Source organism: Sciurus carolinensis, chromosome 3 (assembly GCF_902686445.1).
Source record: "Sciurus carolinensis chromosome 3, mSciCar1.2, whole genome shotgun sequence".
NCBI lineage: Eukaryota > Metazoa > Chordata > Mammalia > Rodentia > Sciuridae > Sciurus > Sciurus carolinensis.
Window position 1 is genome coordinate 23,512,174 of NC_062215.1, and position 14,925 is coordinate 23,527,098.

The 14,925-nt window shown below is 54.0% G+C and overlaps 1 protein-coding gene across 19 annotated transcripts in view; it reads left to right on the forward strand.

Moving 5' to 3' along the window:
• Srcin1 (SRC kinase signaling inhibitor 1) overlaps window positions 1–8,696 on the forward strand; it is a 64,312-nt gene extending 55,616 nt beyond the window's left edge. For 13 of the 19 annotated variants that reach the window (XM_047543512.1, XM_047543513.1, XM_047543514.1 and 10 more), the window contains one exon: window positions 565–1,984. In XM_047543512.1, coding sequence (XP_047399468.1) covers window positions 565–1,533 — 969 coding nt within the window. In that variant the 3' untranslated portion in view covers window positions 1,534–1,984. The other 6 variants (XM_047543527.1, XM_047543531.1, XM_047543534.1 and 3 more) reach the window with 4 other exon arrangements.
• The last annotated feature ends 6,229 nt before the right edge of the window (window positions 8,697–14,925 follow it).

A 14,925-nucleotide genomic window follows, 5' to 3' on the forward strand; every position in this document is an offset into this window, starting at 1 on the left:
GCCTGCCCCTCCCCCTGGAAATCCTCGGGGAGCACTCACAAAGGGTGGGGGGTTAACCAGGAACATCTGGCTAGAGATGAGGATGATGATCCCATTCTCAGAGGCCAAGTGACATCTGCTCTCTGCCTGCACGGGTCCAGAGGTCTCCGTCATTAAGTTCGTATTTGGGGAGCGCTCACAATGGGCGGGGCTCTGGGCTAACAAGCCTCTGTCCATGTGGACTCACTCTTTCCCACCCCTCCATTATTGCCTTCCCATTGCATGCTGGGTGAACTCTCGGGAGTAACCCTGAAGCCTGCTCCCAGGTTTAGCATGGGCAGTAAGACGCAAGCGTGAACCTGTGCCTCTGTGTAAACTGGCGTCTTTACCAGACAGTAGCAAACCTTCAGGTGGGGTGGAGAGTTTTGCCTCTAACTTACTGGGTAACCTCAGTCGGGACCCTCCCCTACCTCACTTTCCCCACCTATGAGAGGAAGGGCCCGAGCTCACCATGTCGACCCCATCCCAGCTTGGGGTTTGCTTTGCCAGGATCACATTCTTCCTCACGTTCCTTCTCCCCACCAGGCTGCCCCCGGTCCCAGGGCCTTCTGCGTCCCGAGGATCATCTTGACAGAGTGCGCTCCCAACCCTCCCTCCCCGCCAGAGGCCAGGTTTGAGGAACCAGGTCCCACAACAGCCCCCACACCAAGACCCCGGACCCTGGCTGGCAATGGGAGGACCTGGGATGACCCACAGGCCCTGCCTGGGCTCAGGGCGGAGACTCCCTGGCCCAGCTCCATGCCTGAGAAGGAAGGGACAGCTTGGAAGAGCCTGAGCATGGGAAGCCGTAGCCCAGAGGATGGAAAAGCCAGAGCCCCCTGTCCTTGGGGACCAAACCCGAATGAGACTCAGGAGCCCTCAGCTGCTGAGACCCACTTGAAGGAGACCTCCAAGGACTCTGGACATGACGCTCAAACCTGCCATGGGGAGCAGCCTGCAGCTGGCCAAGGCTACAAAGTGCTGGATGTCATCCCACAGCGAATGGACAGCCTGGAGGAGACCCTCCGGGAACTAGAAGCCACCCTGAGCGAGATGGGCACAGCCCCTGCAGCAGGGCCCCCTGGCAGCTCCTCACCCCAGCCCCTCAGCCCCCAGGTGGCTGCCACCCCCACCCTCCCCTGCTGCCCTCATGCTACCTCTGGGCCTTGGAGTGCAGCGAGTGGGGGCCTGCAGGCGCCAGCCCCTCCTCCCACTCTCCTCCTCTCAGCTCACCTCCCTCTTGGGAGCCTGCCACCAGGCTGGGGCTTGCGGGCAGAGCCTGGGGAGGCTGGGAAGCTGGCCTGCCCCGGACCGGGCCCTCCCAGCCTTGGCAAGAGCCAGAGGCCTCTCCCTCTCTGCCCTGTATCTGTAAACCAACAAATAAAGTTCTCTCCCCCTTTTCCATTCCATGCTTCCCCCACTCCTGTCTCTGACTCTCTGTCTCTGTCATTTCTCTGTTCGCACCTCTGGGTCCCCAGAACCTCTCTGGGTAGCCTGGTAACTGAGGAGGCTTGAGGGAGCCAGACTTGCCCATCTCTGGGGAGACTGCAGTAGGATGGGGTGGGGTGGGGCTGTTAGTCCTGCTCTGTCTGCCATTAGAGGACCCTACCCTGCGACCCCCCAACTTCAGGCCCAGGCTGGTGCCCCTTTTGTTTGTGAGTGGGCTTGTTGCTAGGGACTCTCACTTTAGAAGTGACCTCCCCAAGAGGACACAATTGCCCCTGGGCCGCCAGCCACCAAGAGTTCTCATTCAGGAACTGTCGGGATCCAGAAGGGGGTCCTGTCCCTCTGGCACGGAGCCTTAGACCTAGGCTTAGAAAGTGGGCCTTAGTTCTGGCCTGGGACGTGGAACCAGGGAGAGGTCTCCAGGTTCCCAAGCGCCTCTCTGAGGAGATCCCAGACCCAGAGACCCCACCTAGTGCCTACGGTCCCACTAGGACCCTCCAACCCCAACCCTGTTTCTCTTCCTACAGAGTGGTGGTGGCAGCGTGCCACCCATGAAGGTGGTGACTCCGGGAGCCTCTCGGCTGAAGGCGGCCCAGGGCCAAGCAAGCAGCCCTGACAAAGGAAAGCACGGCAAGCAGAGGGCTGAGTACATGAGGATCCAGGCCCAGCAGCAGGTGAGGGCAGGGTGGCGGGCGCCCCACCCAGACCCCCTCAGTGTTGGGCTCCCAGCTTCTGCCTTGTGCCGCCATTCCCATGACCACCATACCTCACTGGCTGCCCAGGGAGACCCTCTGCAAGAACTGCCCCTGTCCCTGGAATCATCTCCCCCTCCTGCACCAGTCCCCGTGCTCTCCGCCTGGGGCCGCTCCCCTTTAGGAGTCCCCTATTCAGGGACGGAGAAGACCTGCTCAGGTCTGGGTCTGCATATTATCCTTTATCCCTTGTAAGGCCCAGCCCTCCAGGGGCCACTGCACCTCCTGCCCTCCTCTGTTCCTCTTCTGCTTCCTCCTCCTGTGCTCAGCTCCCCCGCCTGCTCATCCCAGGCCACCCCCAGCTGAGGGAGAAGCCAGTCTTGCACCTGCCCTTCAACCTTGGGCCTGGTTTCCTTGTTCACTGCTGATCTGTGTAAGTGGGGGAGTGGGGGAGCCAGGGGCAGTAGTTTGGCCCCATTAGTGAGGTGTGGTAGGAGTTGCAGTTGACTGCAACCTCTTGATTGCTTTGTCAGGCTCAAGGTGGCACATAGAGATAGCAGCCCGACTCTCGGGTGTTCGAGGCCTGGTCAGTATAGTATCTCCTGGACAGCTCCTGTGGGCCAGGCCCATTCTGGATGACAGAGTGGGCTTTGCTCTGTCTAGATGCTGAAGGTTCTAGAAGGTTCTAGGCTCAGAAGTGGGAGGTTAGAGATGGGCGAGTCCAGCCACCTTCTTTACAGAAGAGGGGACAGCTCAGAGCAGGAAAGGGAGTTCCCAAAGGTGCGTGACCACCAGCATCAGAGCCAGGACTGGAGCCAGATTTCCCAAAGTCCTTCCCACACATGGCATTGAGATGGCCCCGGTTTGGAAGGCCCCAGGAAGACTGGCTCTCCCCAACCTCCCCTTACCTTCTTCCTCATGGTCCCCAGACACACCTTACAAGACCCACTCCCAGCTCTTTCTCCTGCCACCACCAAAGATGGCTGCCCCTTCTGTCCAGAATGGCTCTTAGGCCAAGAAGAGCAGCCGATGTTGATGGGGCGCTCACTTGAGTCAGTCACGTACATGGTCTCCTTTCACACCTGCCACTCTTTGGAAGGGCCTTGTTATGCCCACTGGGCAGGTGGAGAGACCGAGGCTGGGGAACAGGATGCAGATCTGGATTGCCTGACAGGCCTCTGTACACGTGTGCTTCAGCCTCTTCAGCAGCAGCCCCCGCTGTCACTATACCCGCTGTCCCCTGCTCCTGACTCCCCCGAGCCCAGCCCTGCGCTCCTTGCTCCGGGTTCCACACTGGGGGCCAGCTGCACACAACACTCCCGACCCTCCCCGTGCTCCTCAGCCCTCAGGCCTTCCTGCCTCGCCACAGGGCTTGGTAAGGTCTCCAGGGACCAGGCGAGCTCTTTCCTCCCTCTGCCCCCACCTCTCTTCAGGTGTGGCCTTGTACACCTGCACGCTCACACCTGTGGGGCTGGGTAGACCCTTCCTTGGCACCCACCCCCTCCATCAGCTCCCACAATGCACCTGGCTGGACATCTCTTCTCTGCCTGCCCTATACTTCTGTCACCTCTGACTTATTTTCTAAGACCTGCAGCAGCTTTGTAAAATGAGAATTAATGATCTCTCTCACCCACACCTGCTGAAAACCTGTGCCCTCTGGCCCAACCAGAATCCCCACCAGTGTGGCCCAGCCAGGGCTCTTCATGACAGCTCCATTACCCTCCCTTCATACTATGGTGTGCTCAGGCTGCCTGGACCACCGGGGCTGGCATGTGGTCCCCACCAGCCCAGGAGGCGGCCTTGACCCAAGCCCCGTCTATACAGTGGGAGGAAAACACACAACAGGCCTGGGGGCACAGAGCAGGTGTGGAGAAGAGCAGCTCTCCTGGCTTGGAGTGTGCACATGTCAGGGGCCGCTGAGCCTAGGGCTCGCCTGTCTTCCACGAGGAGCTGGAGGAAGCAGAAGTGCTGAGAACAGAGGTCAGGAATAGGGTGGGGGCTCCAAGAGGGCAGTGCTTTGGGACAGTGTCTTTAATGCAGAGAAGCACCGGAAGTGACTGGGAAACAGCCCTCGAGTGCTGTGCTCAGGATCCAAGAGGAGATGGAGTCCGGATTCCCTGGGGTGCAAGGATCAAGGCGTGGTATAGACCTGAAGCCATGGACTCCCCCTCTTCTGTTAGGACTAAAAAGCCTGAAGACCACCGATTCTCTCTTCTGTGGCTCAAGTGAGAGACCTTAATGGACATGCCCACACCAGAGGGTGGAGGGAATGACAGGATGTTGAGACTCCAGGGACTGGCAAGAGCAGGAGCCAGGACCCGCCCGGGGAGAGCAAGGGGCAGCTAGTCCCTGGAATGACCCAGAAGAGGCAATCCACAGGCTCAGCATGATGTGCTCCTGCAGGGAATTCCGCCTGAGGGCAGGAGGGCTAGAGTCAGCCCAGAGTGGGGAGCAGGCCTCCGCCCAGAGAGTTCCAAGCCTCTCCAGTGGAAAGCCGGACCTCTAGGAGGTTTCTGCTTTGCCACAAAAGTGACGAAGTTCTGTTTCTCTGGACAAAATCTGGACCCTCAGGGAAGGACTGGCAGGTGAAACTGAAGTGAGACCCCTTCAAAGGCAGCAGCTGTGTCACTGGAGAACTCTGAACCACACAGGATGGAGTCGCCAAGCATAGGTGGACCTGCTATGTCCTCTTCCCTACAAGATTTTGGTTGGTGCTGAAGCCAGAATCTCCTGGGAGGGAAAATGGCCTTCAGGGACTTCACAGAACAAATGCTTATAGAGCCATGAAGAGGGGCCCAGTTACCAGTGAACACAACATGTCTAAAGGCCTCGCACTGGCTGTTGGGGGGGAAGAGGGCATGTCGCTTGGGTGAGGACAGGTCGCCTGGGTGGCAGCACACAGTGGAAGGCAGTAGGCCAAAGACCAAAGCTTGGAATAGACCGAGGAACAGAAAGACTTTTATCTAGAAAGACCAGTTCAGAACAAAGAAGACAGCCAGGAGGGAACCAGCACCTTGCTTGGGGGGACATGGTGAGATGTGAAGAGACTCCAGGGAGGAAGCGGGACAAGCTCTCATCACACCCTGCTTTGCAAGAAAGAAATTTAAATGGGGAAGGCTAGAGCAGGGGGAGGGTAAGTGACAAATGGTAAGAGAGCCTCTGGTTGCCTTTAAATGAGTGTCTGGGTCCAGATTCTGGAGCCCCGTAGGGCCATGCTTGTCTCTGGCAGTGGGCAAAGGATGCACGAATCCAGCGATCCTGTGGCTGCAGAACCTTTGAGGAATGGGTGAGCAACCACAGTGAAGAGGAGTGGGCTGGAAAACCCGCGCTCTGGCCTTGACTTTCATAAAGAGGAAATGCAGGCTGTGAACCGCAGTGCAGTAAAAGCCTGGATGAATTGTTAGCAGGGGCCATTTCTGTGCCTGTGGAAGAACAAAAGGTGATCATCAGCAACAGGATGGTTCCCTGGCAGCCAGGAAGACAAGGCCTCCTGTATCCCTGCTGGCTGCAAGGCACCTGGGAAAGCCTACCTGGCAGCATAAGTCCTTGGGAAATGGAGTGACCCTGCCCAGATGTAAACTCAGGAAGGTCTCTGGTGAGAAGCCACAGGACTTTGTTTGCAGTCTTATCTGTTCAGTCATTTTTTTAGAAAATCAAGACTGTTAGTAGCTAAGCAAGTCCAGACGGGACAGCGGCTGCAGTTACAGGGAGAAAGTCTGGTCTGTGTCATCTAACCCACAAGATTCCAGAATTAAACACCAGGGCATCTGCTTAACATGCACATTCCCAAACCCACATCAGAAACAAATTCTGGCTGGGCACAGTCGTGCCCGCCTGTAATCCCAGAAGGCTGAGGCAGGAGGATCACGAATTCAAAACCAACCTCAGCTACTTAGCCGGACCCTAAACAACTCAGTGAGACCCTGTCTCTAAAGAAAATCCAAAACAAGGTTGGGGATGTGGCTCAGTGGTTGAGCGCCCCTGGGTTCAATCCCCAGTACCCCCGGCCAAAAAAAAAAAAAAAGAAAGAAAGAAACATTCTGGAGGGGGACCCAGGAATCTGCATGTGTGACTCAGGCCCTTGAGATGATGCAGATGGCTCTTGAACCACAAAGCCTCCAGGACCAGCATCGATGGAGATTCTCTGGGAGGTGGGAGGAGGGTGAGCAGCTGGTTCTGCCCATGGCGCAGGCCCTTTGCCTCTGCACTTGCAGCGCAGGGTGGGGCTTCCAGTGCTGGGAGGGAGGCTGGGTATGGTTCTTTGGGGAAGTGTGCCTGGGGAGAACAAGCTCACTCCTGTTTCCTCCAAGGTCCTTCTGCTTAGGATCTACCTCTTGCTGAGGTGCAAGGGGGTCTCTGAATGCTGGGCTGGGCTGCTGACCCCCTCTGCCTCCCACTCTGGAGGGCATGCACCCCTGTCACGGCTAACGTTTCACTTCTTCTCCCTCCCCTCCCCCAACCCTCCCCTACCCACTTCTCCCCTTTGCCTATCCCGGGCTCGGTCTCTCTTGTGCTTCTCTGGTGTCTCTCTTCTGCCTTCTCTCTCTCTATCAGTAACCATGGACGGACCCCACTCTGGTTTCTGGGCCCTTTGTTCCAACCCCTGCCCCTCCCCCACCCCACCTCCTTTCTGCCCCTGCAGAGCCCTCCCCCTGCCACTCAATTCAGGCTACTGCTCTCTCCAGATGCCCCTCTGGTTTCTCGCTTTTGCAGTTCATTTTCTCTTGGATTTGTGGAGGTTTTCCATTTTTTTCAAAATTCAGCTGGGGGCCAGCATGAAGGCTCTCCTTTGCTCTCTCTGACCCCTGACCCCTGTTTTTGTTCCAGGCCACTAAACCATCTAAAGAGATGAGCGGGTCGAATGAGACCTCAAGCCCAGTCTCAGAAAAGCCCTCGGCTTCCAGAACCTCCATCCCTGTATTGACTTCCTTTGGGGCAAGGAATTCTTCCATCTCCTTCTAGAAGCCCCTCACGCCTCCACCCCAGCCTGTCCCCTCCCTCACTCCTGCCATCTCTCCCTACTCTTCTTCCCTTCATCCCCCACTGCCACCCTGTCCTCCAGACCCTGGGAAGGGTTGTCATGGGCATGGCCCTCCTCAGATCTCTGTCCTCATCCCTCAGCTGGTGTTTTTGGTTTTTTAAATGATTCACTTTTAATTGTCTTTTTTTTTTTTAAACCAACAGAAGAGTACAATTAAAAACCAAACACGCCACCTCCCTTTGACTTCCCGTTCCCAGATGGCCTGTCCTGGGCCCACTTCCTGTCATCTTCTCTCCCTTTTCTCTTTCGCCACTTGTCCTCCCAAGTCCATCCTGAAGTTCCTGCTCCCTGCCTCCCTCCCCTCCTTCCCCCTAACTTCCCAAGAACACTCCAAACAAACTCTGAGCCACGGAGACTTGGAGCGGCAAGAGGTCCCTCTCCCCTTCCTCCGAACCTGCCTGGAGGAACCTGTGGACATTGGACCAACCCCTGCATCAGGCTGGACAATGGGATGATGGGACGATGGGACGATGGGACGAGGGAGGCCCTAGCCCTGGAGAGGCCCCACTCCCTGTCCAGCCTCCAGGAGACTGGACTTTGCTGCTACTCTGCCCGCTGCCTCTCACCCCCAGTGGGCCTGGAGGCAAGACGGACAGGACCAGCCAGAGAGGAGGCCCAAGTCTGAGAGGCCTGAGGCAGGGTGTGAGGCCAGGAGACCAAGGCAGCAGTCGGGGAGGAGCTGTCTTACTGGGGCGCAGCACCCCACTTGGCAAGGGCTGGCTGGCCTGTGCTAGTGGGGGAGGGAAGCTCTCAGAGGCTGCTGTGGAGGCTGGGCGGAGGGAGGCCTGCCACCGGGGCTCGGCCTTGGGAGAGGGCAGCCCCCGGGAGGGGCATTTGGTACTTTTAGTTTCCTAATTTAGCACTTTAAATGCCATTAACTTATTTAATGGGGTTGGGGTGGGCAAGATTGAAGGGCCTAGAAATGAAGGCCCGGAGGGCGGGAAGGCTCTGGTTGTGAGGGAGATGGGGAGAATAGAGAAGGGATTGGTGGGGGGCAGTGAGGACAGCTCTGACCCCACAAGTGGGATGATCTGACCTTCAACCCTGCTCTTTGTGATTTGAGGGTTTTCAGGGAAGGGATGAGTTGTAGTTTCTCCGTGGGGATCTGGTGACCACTGGTGAGATGTTTGAGGGTCCCCGAGTCCTGAGCAGCCAGCCAGTGTCCCGGCCTGTGAAAGCCCTGACCCGCAGAGGCCTTGGGCAGCGAAGACTGGCTTTTGGCCAGGCCCTGGAGAGAGGAAGGAGAGGCTGATGATTTGGGTTCTCAGTCCTGGCCCCCCAGGGGGTACAGAAAGGGATGGGCAGGAAGACTGGGGAGGAGGATGGAGTCGGCTCCCGGGCACAGGGTTCTGATCTGGAGCACAAAGTGGAGTAAGCACAGGGAGGGGGCATCGGGATTCGTCCCCAGTAAGCACAGAAAGAAGGAGCCGCTGGAGGGAACAGACCCCAAGAACCTGGGGCCTGGCAGGGGAAGGTCAGCGCTGGGGGTTCGGGGAGCTGCTGAGGGTTTGGGGCGGGAGGGGAAACTGGGTTGTGTTTCTTCATTTTTTTTTTTTCTTTGTTTGTTTTTGTTGGTTCATCCTTGTTTTCTAGCTTTGGATCATTTTTGTACCAAGGCGAGTAAGCCTTTTTGAAAAATAACAAAGAAGAGGAAAAAAATATCCCTCCCGGGAAAAAAAAAAAAAAAAAAAAAAAAAAAAACCTAGAAAATAGGGGAAAAAAAGGACCTCATAAATGATGCAATTACTTTTAATTGCAGGCAACTCTTTACATTTAAGTGAAGTGTCTTAACATTTTATATTGTTTTAAAAATATATTTACATATTATATATATATAATATACGTAATATAAATATATATAAATATTAAAAAAAAAAAAAAGAAAAGAAAACCACGGCCCTCTCTCCCTGGCCGCTGTTTTGGCGGGGGAGGGGGGTGGGGTGGGCACATTGGCCTGGCTTCTGTGGTCCAGTGACGCGGTCCGGTTTGATTTGGCTGTACAGAGACCCCCTGACTTGGGAGGGGAGGGGGGAGTGGTGCCCCCTCCTCCCTCCACTCCATTACTCTTTGCTTGCTATTCTTCGCTTGTCCCCACACCCGCCTCAGCCCTGTGACCTGAGTGTGTGCCCCACCGTCATTGTCCTGAGTTGAATGTCCCTTTGTGGGGGAGGGGGAGATGGGGAAGTATCCATCCATGCAGGGGCAGATGGAGGGAGCCGTGTCCCACCCCACCTGTTCCAGTAAAGCCCAGTGGGATTTTCATCTTTCTTCACTTTGGTTCCTGCACATTTATGGGCTGGGAGGCATTCGCTTGGGATTGTGTGCAGCCTCCGTGTTTGTGTGCCCGCGTGCGTGCCAGCACAAGCTCACTTACCCATATGTGCAGATGCATGGGACGTGCATGCACAGGCATGGCCTAGCATGTGTATGTGGGGAAGCGTGCGCGCGCAGGTGCAGGTAATGACTATCTGCACGTTAGTGTGAGAGGAGCTTTGCGCGTGCACTTATGTGTCATGTGTGTGCACACATGCCTGGCTGCGAGAGGCCACATATGGACAGAGGTGTGTACGCGGGGGGCGCATGTGACCTGTGTCTGTGGGTGCGTATGTGTGCACGTGTGTACTGGTGCAGACCCAGAAGTGTGGGAGTACCTGTGTGTGCGCGCGTGCGCGCGTGTGTGCGAGAGAGACACGTGTGTGTCCCCTCATCCCTGCATCACTCGCCCTGGCTCCCTTCCTGAGCCCTCCGTCCCCACTGGCCCCTCAACACCCGCAGCACGCCAACACCCCCAGCTGCATGCGCCTTGCTGCTCTGTCCATCAGTGTGTGCTTGACCAAGAGAAACCAAGATGTCCGGGGGACCCCTGTACCTGGTCCCCGCCCCTGCCCACTGTGCTGTGTTACTCGCATGGGGGCGTTTCTCTCCTGCCCTTTCCACAATATGATGTTTCCCCAAGAGCCTCAGGGCTGAGGGTCTGAGCGGGGTCCCAGGAGGGGCCCCCCGGGGCCAGCCCCAGCTCCGCACCTGCCCATTCCCCCGTAGGGCCCGTGTTGGTGTAGCAGTGATGGCTTCTGTGGATATTCTGTGACCTCTGTCGGTGTAACTTGACAATTTCTAAATGGAAAAGGGTTGCTGTGTTTTCTGTCTCTTTTTTAATGTCCTTTTTTCTTCTCCCCACCTCCCTGCTCTTCTTTTTTGTTTTTTCTAGCCAAGTGTTTGGGGCTTTAATAAAACTTATTTTTTTCCTCTCCTGGATCTCCTGCCCATTGACTGCTGCCTCATTATTTCTCACCTTCACCCTTAGGGTCTGGAAGGAGCTGGGATGGACGGGAAGAGGGTAGGAATCCTGGGATGGCCAGAGCCCTCACAGGGTGGCAGGCAGGGCAGGAAGGATGAGGGGCCGTGGGGCTGGCACTGCCCCAAGGGCCACAAGAACCAATACTGTCCCAGATACTGAAGCGGGACCCCACGAATTTAGGGGTCAATTCCTCACTCAGCAATCTAAGAGGTGCCCAACCTAATCCTCTCAACCACCAGGGAGGTAGCTCTGAGTGCTCCCTGTGGTCCAGTGACAGAGCCGTCACTCAGAGATGTTGGGCATCTTGCCAGAGTCACACAACTAGGAAGAAGTAGATTCGGAATTTAAATCCAGCTCTGCCTGTTCCCATAGCTAATGCTTTCCCCCCAAAACCAAGCAGGATTGAATTACCCCTGGGTGGGCTTCAGCCTCCCGCCCTCTGGTGGGTTGACCCTTTCTGGTGTCCCCCATCTTTTCCAGAGCAGCAGCTTTCAGTCTTCTGAACCTGAAACATGAACCATGCACCTTCCCTCCCCATCTCCACACGCATAAGCAGACACCCCGAACGAAACGAAATGCGCTGACTACCTACAGTGCCCACGCGTGGGCTAGATGGCCTGCTTGGGGTTTTCAGGTGTTCCTGGGATTCCGGAGGTTGCACCAATGTTCTAGTATATTCTAAGTGTCCTTAAGCCTGCCCTTCCAGATGTTGTCTGGCTTGGCTGAAGCCTGGCACTATTGGATGTCTTCTACCTACCTCTCCCCACAAAAAAAGATGTGACTTGTCTCATAAGGTAATGACAGTGTCCTGCAATCATGAGCTCCCAGCCGTCCCTGAAGCCCCAGTGCCTTTTCTTTTCCTGAAGTCCCCCTTAGAGCCAGGGGTTGGGAATCTGCTGTCTGCTGCTAATGCCCACTGCATGAGACCCCTCCTGTCAAGGCCCCTAGTGGCTCCACAGACTGTCGCCCAATCAACCTCCAACCACCCAGAGTTCATCTCTGTGTCCTTCAGCATGTCAGCAGATCCTGCCTTCTTTCTCTATCCTATTCCCAGAAAACTAGGAAAGTCGCCAATACCCTCCTCCTTTATCTCCCTACATCAGCACCCCATTCACGGACAGTTCAAGATCACAGAACAAATGGAACCATCAACTGCACACTGGGATTAGGCCAGATACTTCACTCAGCCTTCATATGCTCCTTGTCAGTGAACTCTGTGCTCCTGGGGACTGCAGGGTCTTTCAGGGGAGCCAGCCAGAAAGCAGCAACACATTTGAGTAAATTGTGGCAGGTGGTAAGCAGTGGCCTGTAAGGGACAGGTCTGTGACAACTGGGCATGAGTGATGGCAACCTCCTCAGGATGAGGAGGTCACATCTGGGTGGAGACCTTAAGAATGAGGAGCGACTTTGCAGGAGCTGGTAGCAGAGGGTCTGTCCCAGGCCAGAGGCCCAGAGTGGGGAGTAATAGGTTCGAAGGAAATGAACAAACCCAAGCAGGGGAGGCGGGGGAGGCCAGCGGTGGGTAGAAGCCCCATCAGGTTTGGGCATCGGCTGGGGTAAGGCAGGTGGATCTCATCTCGGAGTCACAGGAAGCAGTTGGAGGATTTTAAGTAAGGAAGTGTCCATTACTTCGGAAGTTACCTCTGGCCACAGCAGTGGGGAGGAGGAGCAGGAATGAGCACAGAGCCACCATGTAGCTAACAACCCAGGGGCCGAGAAAGGGAAGAGAGAGGGTCAGGTGTAGCTATGAAATGAGGAGTGCTCGTTGACTCTAATGGCTGAGGCAGGAGATAGCCTTACCCCCATTTTATTGGTGAATAAGGCCAAGGAAAGCAAGAGCTAGAGCGAGATCAGGTTGGCCTCAGAGCTCAGGTTCTAATGGGCGGGGCCCAAACAGGAGCCTGGGGAGGCCCTCATCTTCTGTACATCTCCCCGGGACCCCCACCCCTGCGTCTTCTTCCTGTTTTTTATTATTATTTTTAAGAGACAAAGTCTTACTGTGTTGCCTAGGCAGGCCTCAAACTCCTGGGCTCAAGCAATCCTCCTTCCTCAGGCTCCTGAGCAGCTGGGACTACAGGTGTGGTTACCACACCCAGGCTGTTCGCTCCCTCTTTGATAGTTGAGTGGCGTAAGCTATCCCTGAGCTCGCAGAGTGACTGAGCTCTATCCACAGGGTGGAAACCTTGGGCCTGCGGCCTCTGTGCGCCTTCACTGGTAACAGGTTCTTGAAGCTCACTGATGTTGGCAGATTGATGTCACTTACAACAACAGACCTGGCAGGAGGCCCCCATCCCATAATCCTGGTCACCATCACAGAAATCTGATCAAAATGCCCTGACCCTGCTTTGACTCTGGTTGATAGTTATGGTTCCTCTGTAGGTTTCTGCCAGAAGGGCAGTAGAACGCCCTATTTCTTTACTTGAACCCAAGTAGATTTGGAATTTTCTCCCCAAAAATGTCCTCCTGAAGCATGGAACGTCAATGAACAGGCAGAACTGGTTTTAGAATACAGTCCATGGTTTGTCTGTTGGTCTTTAGTGGCTTTATTGAGTTATAGTTTATACACCATAAAGTTCACCCATTTAAAGCAGTTCAGTGGCTTTGAGTATGCTCTCAGATATGTGCATCATTATAATGTAATTTTAGAACAATTTCAACATTCCAGAAAGAAACTCTGACCCTTAACAATTATTCCTCATTCCAACTCCTTCCTCTCTACCACCTCCGGGTCCCCATCCCCAGCCCTAGGTAATTGCTCATCTACTTTCTCTCTATGGAGTTGCACTGCAGACACTTCCACAAATGGAATTATACAACATATGGTCTTTTGTGACTTGCTTCTTTCTTTTTTTGGTACTGGGGATTGAACCCGGGGGGCGGTGCTGTACCACTGAGCCACATCCTCATCCATCCCTTTTTAGTTTTTATTTTGAGACAGGGTCTCCTAAGTTGCCCAGGCTGGCTTTCAATTTGTAATCCTGCTTCAGCCTCCTGGGTTGCTGGGATTTCAGACACGCACCATGGTGCCTGGCTCCTGAGACGGGCTTCTTTCTGGCATGTTTTCAAATGTTATAGCATGCATCAGTATTTCATGCCTTATGTATTTATTTATTTTTAGTACCAAGGATTGAACCCAGGGGTGCTCAATCGCTGAATCACATCCCCAGTCCTTTTTTATTTATTATTTTGAGACAGGGTCTCACTAAGCAAGGGCCTTGCTCAGCTGTTGAGGCTGCCCTTGAACTTTCCATCCTCCTGCTGCAGCCTCCTAAGTTGCTGGGACTACAGGCATGTGCTGCTTTGCTAGGCTTGTACTTCATTCTTTTTACAGCTAAATAATGTTTCATTGTATGGATTTCCATGTTGTTCTTATATGTTAAGAAGTTGATGGACATTTAGGTTGCTAATGTATGTTCATGTACAAGTATTTTTTTTGTGTGTGTGGACATGCTTCAGTTCTCTTGGATATGTACCTAGGAGTAGAAGTATTGGGTTTACAGTAGCTCTTAGTTCACTTTTTTTTTTTTTTTTTTTTTTTTTTTTTTTTGCGGTGCTGGGGATTGAACCCAGGGCCTTGTGCTTGTGAGGCAAGCACTCTACCAACTGTGCTATATCCCCAGCCCCCATTAGATCACATTTTGAGGACCTGCCAAACTGTTTTCCAAAGCTGCTGCCCTACTTTGCGTGGGTTCTAATTTCTCCACATCCTTGTCAAAACTTGTTATTGTCTGTCTTTTCCACTTCAGGCATCTTTAATGTGTGACATCACAGCTCATTGTGACTTTGATTTTCATTTCCCTGACGAGGAATGATGTTGGACATCTTTTCATACATTTACTGGTCATTTGTGTATCTTAAGACTTTTTTTTTTTTTTTTTTTTTTTGCGGTGCTGGGGATTGAACCCAGGGCCTTGTGCTTACAAGGCAAGCACTCTACCGACTGAGCTATCTCCCCAGCCCCAAGACATGTCTTTTTAAATCTTTTGCTCATATTTCATTTATTTTTACTTTAAAATTTTTATTTATTTATTGGTATTAGGGATTGAACTCAGAGATGTCTTTATTTTTCCTTTATTTTTATTTATTTTTTTATTTTGGGGGTACCAGGGATTGAACTCAGGGGTACTGAACCACTGAGCTACATCCCCAGTCCTATTCTGTATTTTATTTAGAGACAGGGTCTCACTGAGTTGCTTAGCACCTTGCTTTTGCTGAGGCTGGGTTCGAACTCGTGATCCTCCTGCCTCAGCCTCCTGAGCTGCTGGGATTTCAGCATGTGCCACCACGCCCAGCTCTCCTTTATTTTCAAAAGACAGACAACAAGGTTTTGAACTCTTCTCATTCAAAGCCTACCAGTCTGTAGACACTGACTCAGTGGGAGGCAACACCATCCCTGTGTCCTCTGCCTAGACTTGAGACTTATCCACCAC